Raw genomic sequence first — 7,623 nt, 5'->3', positions numbered from 1 at the left:
CAGCACAGAAATGCTGTTCCCCTGCTTTCCCCCCCCCCCCCACCATTTTAGGATAGAGCACAAAGAATAGCCTCCCAACACCAAACAAATTTCTGTGTCTCAAAAAGTCAGAAGGGTCCCTTTCAGCAAGACATTGCCTTTACAATCACAGAGCTAGACATATTACAGAGCAACGGAAAGAGCGAAGTAGAAATCTAACAGGTTACAGTAATTGCACTTCATAACAACGGCCCTGCTGCCCTCTCTTCTCTGCATGGTTCTGGAAGGAGAAGAAAAAAATCATTGTAAATTAACTGGGCACCTACAATAGACGAGAAAGAGAATCTCTTTAGCAGTTTAGGTCGGTAACGTCTAGTCAAATAAGTCCAGGCTCATCGAAATATTAAGTAGAGCAGACCGCAGTCTAACTCCTTTATGGCTAGGCTGGTACATCATAGATACCTTACTGTTCAATACAAAGTTAAATGAATGTAGTGAGGGAGGAAAGTGCTGGATTCACAGGTATAGTGAAAGATGCAAAACTGCCAGCTCTGGAAACCAAAGTCCTAGGTTATACAGCGCAAGCAGCAGCAGTGAGGTTCCACTGGTAGTTTAGTTTCCATTGGCTTATTCAGTCTGTAGCCTCTGCTGAGATGGTCAAATATTGCCAGTTATTGTTTACTTTCAATTTTTGAGGTATTAGGCTGTCTAATCTAGGTGTTAATATGGTAGTGGGATGTCTAATCATCTCTCAGGCGACGTTCCAAGTTGAATAAGTGAAACGTGTTCTGTGTATTAGGCACAGTGCAGGACAGTCAGGCAAGGCAAAGACCTTTCACAGTATAGAAACGTAGCAAGCTTATTATACATGAACAACGCTAAGAAAGAAGTTAAGATACTCAGAACCAGATTCTGATTTCCATTATATTGATGTAAACCTGGAGTAAACTCCACTGATGTCAGTCGAGTTTCTCTAGATTGTCACCAGTGTAACATCAGAATTTGGCCCTTAACCTCTACGTGCAGGTCCGTTTACATTAGATGGTTTCTAAAAGATTGGAGGAAAGGGAAGGTCTCTAAAAGATAGGGACACCACACTTTAGGGTGTCTGAATAGTTATAAAAATTCAATTCTTATAAGGGAGATGTTTTGCCAGACTTCAGAACCCCCTAGTCAGAGAGCGACCTCTCCTTTCCCCCAGGAAGTAGCACCTCAGAGCCTTGCTGAGATGGTATTTGGTTCAGGTAATCCTGTCATTGTCACTGATAATGTAGCAACTCTTCCCAGCGGATTGGCTGGGAAAACACCTCTCTTTCTAGCCAGAGTTCATAGGAGTAATGGAAATCTTCAGGGAGCTCCAGCCGTTGCCCCAGCACACTCTGCAAGCAATTGTCCACCGGTGCAAACTCTGAGTCCTGGGATTTATCATATCTCCGGCTATTAAAGGCTTCAATGTTGGCTCTCAGTGTGCATTCTTCAGCTTGGAAATCCCATGGTCTGGCATCAATATCTGCATTTGATAAGAAACACCCCCCCACACAAGAGTATGAGAAAATCATTCATTTTTTCTGACATGGGATGAGGTTTTGACAGAAGTAAAGGATTGTGACCTCATCACACAGTCATATGCCCATGAGGGTCAGATTCACAACAGTTGCTACAAGAGCTTATTCCAAACCAGTTCATACTACACCTCTACCCCGATATAACGCGGTCCTTGGGAGACAAAAAATCTCACCGCGTTATAGGTGAGACCGCGTTATATTGAACTTGCTTTGGCCCCCCCTGTTCCTTGTTCCCTGACCGCCCCCTCCAGAGACCCCTGTCCCTAATCACCCCCAGGACCCCACCCAACCCCCCCTGCTCCCTGTCCCCTGACCAGGGCCAGTGCAAGAATATTTTGCGCCCTAGGTGAAACTTCCACCTTGCGCCGCCGTCCCCCCCCCCCCCCCCCCGCACATCAGTTCATTGAGGGGCAAATCCCAACGAGCCTTTATAGACCCCAGGGGCCAGCCTGCCCAGGGGCTGCTCCCCAGACCAGGTTCCCCCCTCCCCGCCCCCTGAACTCCCCTGGAGGGTGCACCCCCCCCCCCCCCGCGAGCCCTCCCCAGCCCACCCTGGCGGCCCCCGTCCCGAGTCCACTCACTGGCTTTGCCGGGCTTCGGCCGCACACCCCCGCCCCCAGACCCACCCCCGGGACTACCATGCCCCATCCAACCACTCCCCGCCCCGACAGGATCCCCAGAACTCCCAACCCATCTAACCCCCCGTTCCCTGTCCCCTGACAGCCCCAGCCCCAGAACTCCTGACCCATCCAACCCCCCTTGCTCCCTGACTGCCCTCCGGGACTCCCCTTACCATGCCCATGCCAGTCAGACGCTGGCTCCACGTGGAGCCAAACCAAACAGGCTGCCGCGCTGCCGAGCGCACAGCCCCTCCCCTGCAGATTGCTGAGGCAGCGGGAGTGGGGGAGCTCCGGCTCACACTCCCGGGAGCCGCAGTGCCCGAGCACGGTGAGGGGGGAGCCGGGGGGGCACGCCTGCCCGGGCTGCGGGCGACTGCTCCCGTGCGCCCCCCGGCTCCCCCCTTGCTGCGCTCGGGCACTGCAGCTCCCGGGAGTGTGAGCTGCCGCCGCCGCCCCTCCCGGAGCAGGCTCAGGGCCCCATGCCCCGGCAGCTCACACTCCCGGGAGCCACAGAGCCCGAGCGCAGCAAGGGGGACAGCCGGGGGCGCACGGGGGCCGGAGCCACCGGGGGGGGGGGGGCGGGCCGCAGCCTGGGCAAGAGGGGCAGGGGGCGCGGTTGCTCCCCACTAGCGGCGCCGCCGCCTTTGCAGGGCTGCTGCCCCCCTGTGCTGCGCCAGCTCCTCCATTGCTGGGGCTCGCCGTCCCCGCAAGCCAACGCTCTGGCTCTCCGGTGCCTCCACTTTTTGGCGCCCTAGGCGACCGCCTAGTTCGCCTAGTGGCTGCACTAGCCCTGCCCCTGACTGCTCCGACCCTTATCCACACCCCCCGCCCCCTGACAGGCACTCACCGGCAGCGGCGGGAAGCGGAGCAATGTGGCCCCAGACTGCTCCACTCTGCCACCTCCCAGCTGCAGCACTCCGCTTCCCGCCGCCGGTGAGTGCGGGGAGGTTGGGGAAAGCACGCCCCCCGCACTCACCTGCAGCGGGAAGCGGAGCGACGTGGCCCCAGCCCGCTCCGCTTTCCTTGCCCCAGCCCCAGCCCCAGCCGTGTCGCTGGTGTGTGTGTGTGTGTGTGTGTGTGTTGGGGAAAGGTCCCGCACTCACCTGCGGTGGGAAGCGGAGCGCCATGGCTGAGAGCTGGCGGAGTGGAGCGGGCTGGGGACGGGCTGCTCCGCTTCTGCCGCTGCGTGGGGGGGGGGGAGGGGTGTCCCTTCCCCCAAGCCCCCTCCACCGAGCGACGCAGCTGGGGCTGGGGCGAGGGAAGCGGAGCGGGCTGCTCCTGGCCCCCTGCTAATCCCCCGGGCCACTCTGGGACTGCAGGGCCCCCAAAATTGCCCTCCCCCAACTCCTGCCTCCTAGACCCTTGGGGGGGGGGAAGCCCCTGACCGCCCCCGAGACCCTCTGCCCCTTATCCAACCCCTTGGCCCTGGCCCGGCCCCCTTACCGCGTTGTATGCGAACCCATGTTATATCGGGTCATGTTATATCGGGGTAGAGGTGGATGTATATATATTTCATACAAAAATCTCCTATATTAACATAATGCTACAGTTGCAAAACATTAAAAAAATTAGGCAATACCAGAATTAAGGTTACCTGTACAACCGTCATTCTTCCCCTGTCTGTATGCATTATGATACACTTTTAATTACATGAGCACATAATACTTTCCCACAGGATCCCACCATGTTTGCTGAAAATTGCCAAAGAAAACCTTCGGCCCGAGGCAGAGACGAAGCATGGAAAATGTAACATGAAGTAAAATATGGCAAATTTATAACTCACTGAAAATCAGGGATGTTGATGGGAAGCAAGTATAGGCATTGGGGAATTATTGGCTGGATGTAATAACTATATTTCAGCCATGTAATATCATTCAGTAGTGTCATTCAGTCCCTCTGGAGTCCATTTCTAGATGAAATAGTCACTCACATTAGAAAGATACAGTGAATTCACTGGTTTAAGGGGGAAAAGGTTTGATTTAGTGAGCTCAGTGGCAACTCAGACATACATAGGATAAAAATAAACCCTCCTAGGGGAAAACAAGTCCAGGGCTTGTCTCTGAAAGCCTGGGCATTTACAAAGTAGTCTGACAGTCCGTCCAGATCAAGATGAGATGTCTGAGTACTGAGCCATGTTAAGTATCACATTATGTTGTTGCTTAAATCTCCTTTCCTGGGGGAAGTCGGGATTCTGGCAAAATGCCATTTTCCATTAGATTCTTATGTCAGAGTAAACCATAGTGCGAGAGAGGAGCAAAATGTGGGGCAGAGAGGGGAACCCTAGTGCCAAAGTGCAGCACCCAACATAAGAGAAATACATAACTACGCACCTGCAGAAAGATCCAACCACAACCTACAAGTCATCCTCACTCTAGCCCAGTGATGGGCAACCTTCGGCCCATCAGGGTAATCTGATTGCAGCCCACCGCTTCCCGCAGCTCCCATTGGCTGGGAACGGTGAACTGCGGCCACTGGGAGCTGCGGGGGGCCGTGCCTGCGGACGGTCAACATCAGCAAAATGTCTCGCGGCCCACAATCAGATTACCCTGATGGGCTGCATGCGACCCACGGGCCACAGGTTGCCCTCCACTGCTCTAGCCTCACCATCTTTTCTTTGCACAAGTCAGAAAAATCATCCTTCACTTCTGTGTTTCCAGCTCATTATTCTTAACAGTGGCTGGTCAATTAATTTTTTTTAAAATGGCGAGTCCTCGTTTTAAGAAAAAGAAAAAAAAAAAAAAAAACACTTTATAGGTGCTCTGCTTCTTCTGTCTGTGAGCGTCGAGTGCCTAAAACTCCCACGACAGCCAAAAGCGTGAAGTAGCCGCGCACCATCTGCGGTACAAAATATTCCTGCTACTGTCTTCACTCACTACAAGAAGCAAAGAGCAAGTGGAGGAAAACAGTTTTATGGTAAATAATTCAAAAGGGACACATGTCAAAAAACAAAACAGAAAACTTTTGTGTCGTGTGTTTCCTTTTCGGATTTCACTAAACTCCACAGTGAAACTAGATTAATGAGTTTTACCTTTGATTCTCCTGAATCAGCACCACATATATGTTACAGCTCTCAAAAGCAAAGGGTGAAGGCTTAAATCATTAACAAATCATTTTAATTGAACTTAAACTCCCTAAAGTGTTTTTATGTATAGCCAATTTCTCCTACACATTTAACCTACTCCTCCCTCAAAACTTAAGTATTGGGTTTTGATACAGCGTCCCATTCATATGAATTCCTTAGAAAGTTGCAGGGTCATATAATCCTTTTTAGGTGATATAAGTAGCAGAGACACAATACAAGTTTTAAGGCCAGGTTGTCAAGGCAAAGAAATGTGTTTAGATCCTTCCTTCCTCTTTAACCAAACCTGGGATTCAGATTACCGTACTGAATTAACCGCAAAGCCAGGGCACTGAGTGTGTAGTCAGCTGCATCCCATGGGTTAATGCATCGTTGTAGTTGTCAGAATCCTCCTCACAGCCATCATTGTAGAAAATATGGAGGGTGAAAAGATAGAAACTATCTCCCAGGGGTGGCAGCCCACAGGCTGAAACACAAGCTTGTACAATGTAGCCTCTATTTCAATGTACAATGTAGCCTCACCTTTATTTCAGAGACGTGACCTGCAAGCCCTGCTAGTCAGATTTTCACACACTGGCCACGTTTACATCTGCAGACTTGATGCGATTACAGCAGGGCCGGCTCTGGCTTTTTTGCCGCCCCAGGTAAAAAAGCCTCCCGCCGCCCCCTGCCGGGGAGCGCGGCAGGGGAGGGCGCCGAGCCCGGCCGGGGCCCCACTCTCCCCGGCCGGCCGGAGCGCCAGGAGGAGGGCGGCGAGCCCGGCCGCGGCCCCGCTCTCCCCGACCGGCCGGAGCGCCGGGGGAGGGCGGCGAGCCCGGTGCGGCTCCGCTCTCCCCGGGTGAGCGCCGCCCCCTTCCAGGTGCCGCCCCAAGCACATGCTTGGTAGGCTGGTGCCTGGAGCCGGCCCTGGATTACAGGCACAGCCAGTTACTTGATGTACAAAATGACCTCAACTGCAGACAACCTTGCACCTGCAATTTTTACAGTCGCAAAGTAGCCAGTGCAAATGGAGGCCGAGTTGAGGTAGTGCTGAAACTTAGGTCCTACAAATCCCAGCTGATAATGCTCTGAGTGGACACGTGATGGGAGGGTGGATGCAATCTGTGCTATCTTAAGCAAATCAGATGTGGCCTTAAGGCTTCTGAACAGCTGCCAGGGAAGCCCTCAGCCAGACCAAGTTTGTAGGGTCCTGATGGATCTGCAGGTCAAACGAAATGCGCAGTAGCATCAACCGAGAACCCAGAGCCGGTGCTCTCTCCAGCAATACTCACCGTTGCCATACGCCCAGTCATCGTTCATGCGGTGACGCACTTTCTGGTAAATGGCAGACATCGTTTTCATGTTGCTCTTTCTCCACTGGCGCCCAAGGTACTTGGTCTGGATCTTCAAGAGCTTCAGCACATACAGCTGCATCATGGCCTGCTTCACTTTCAGAGCGCGTTTCAGGATCGGGGCGGATTTAAAAACCACCAGCATCTACCAAATCACCAACAAAAATGTTGTCAGCACATTCTCGAGTTCTGAGCCGCTCTGACACCCTGGTGGCAAACGTGGTACAAAACACAGAAAAACTGAATAGGGACGTGCAGCAGAGCAGGTAAGTTGCGGAGGGTGGGGAATAAACATTTCTAACTATCCTTTTGCAGAGGAGGGTTTCTGTAAAGGAACTGACTTCTAGATTGATAGAACTTTAATATGAACCAACGTGGGGGAAGAATAACTAGCAACACAGCAGATCTTAAGAGCATTCAAAACAACTGGCCAGCCTGAAGCCCCAGCAGAAGCATTCATTGTAGCCCACTGACCCCCTGCAGACTCTTTTTGGGACACTATAATCTAGACTTACTAAACTCCGCTCCATTCTCTCCTCATCTTCCTCTGCTTCTCCTTAAAGAGACTGTTACATGGTCCCGCCCACCCCTAGGGCGCTTTCTCTGGGTTGCTCTGGGGATTAGCGCCTTCCAGGTCTGACGCCCCCTTCTGCTGCTCCTTCATGTGCCCTGCCACTTCTCTCTCTTTGCGACTCAGAGTATTCCCTCTTCATGGTTTGGCCCTCCAGCCAGGTCACGACAATTCTCCCCTTACGGGGCATCAAGATCCTATCGGACCACGGGCCCAGGCAGTCTTCTGCTCCACTGCCCAGTCTGTGCTGTTCCCCCCAGTGGCTGGTAGGGGAACCTGGGCCGGCCCTCTACTCCGGGTTCCATTCCATTCTATGCCTAGCAACCATGGTCTGCTTTCTCCTTGACCCTGTTGCTCTTTCCCTACACTCCTTCTTACATCTTCTGGCCCCACACCCTGGGTTTACCAGCCCAAACTCCCCCCTCCTAGGGAGTAATGGAAGATTACTTAACTGCATAGCCCCAACCACGCCTCCCAG

The 7,623-nt window shown here is 52.9% G+C and overlaps 1 protein-coding gene across 1 annotated transcript in view; it reads right to left on the bottom strand.

The window, feature by feature from the left end:
• Positions 1-1,238: 1,238 nt before the first annotated feature.
• The window catches only part of STRIP2 (striatin interacting protein 2), a 64,406-nt gene continuing 58,021 nt past the window's right edge, over positions 1,239-7,623 (bottom strand). Inside the window, exons 20-21 of the mRNA XM_065417329.1 lie at positions 6,515-6,719; positions 1,239-1,489 (exon numbers count right to left, since the gene is read on the bottom strand). Coding sequence (XP_065273401.1) covers positions 1,239-1,489; positions 6,515-6,719 — 456 coding nt within the window. The remainder of the gene's footprint in view (positions 1,490-6,514; positions 6,720-7,623) is intronic.

Source organism: Emys orbicularis, chromosome 1 (assembly GCF_028017835.1).
Source record: "Emys orbicularis isolate rEmyOrb1 chromosome 1, rEmyOrb1.hap1, whole genome shotgun sequence".
Taxonomy (NCBI): domain Eukaryota; kingdom Metazoa; phylum Chordata; order Testudines; family Emydidae; genus Emys; species Emys orbicularis.
This window is presented reverse-complemented; position numbering and strand designations above follow the sequence as displayed.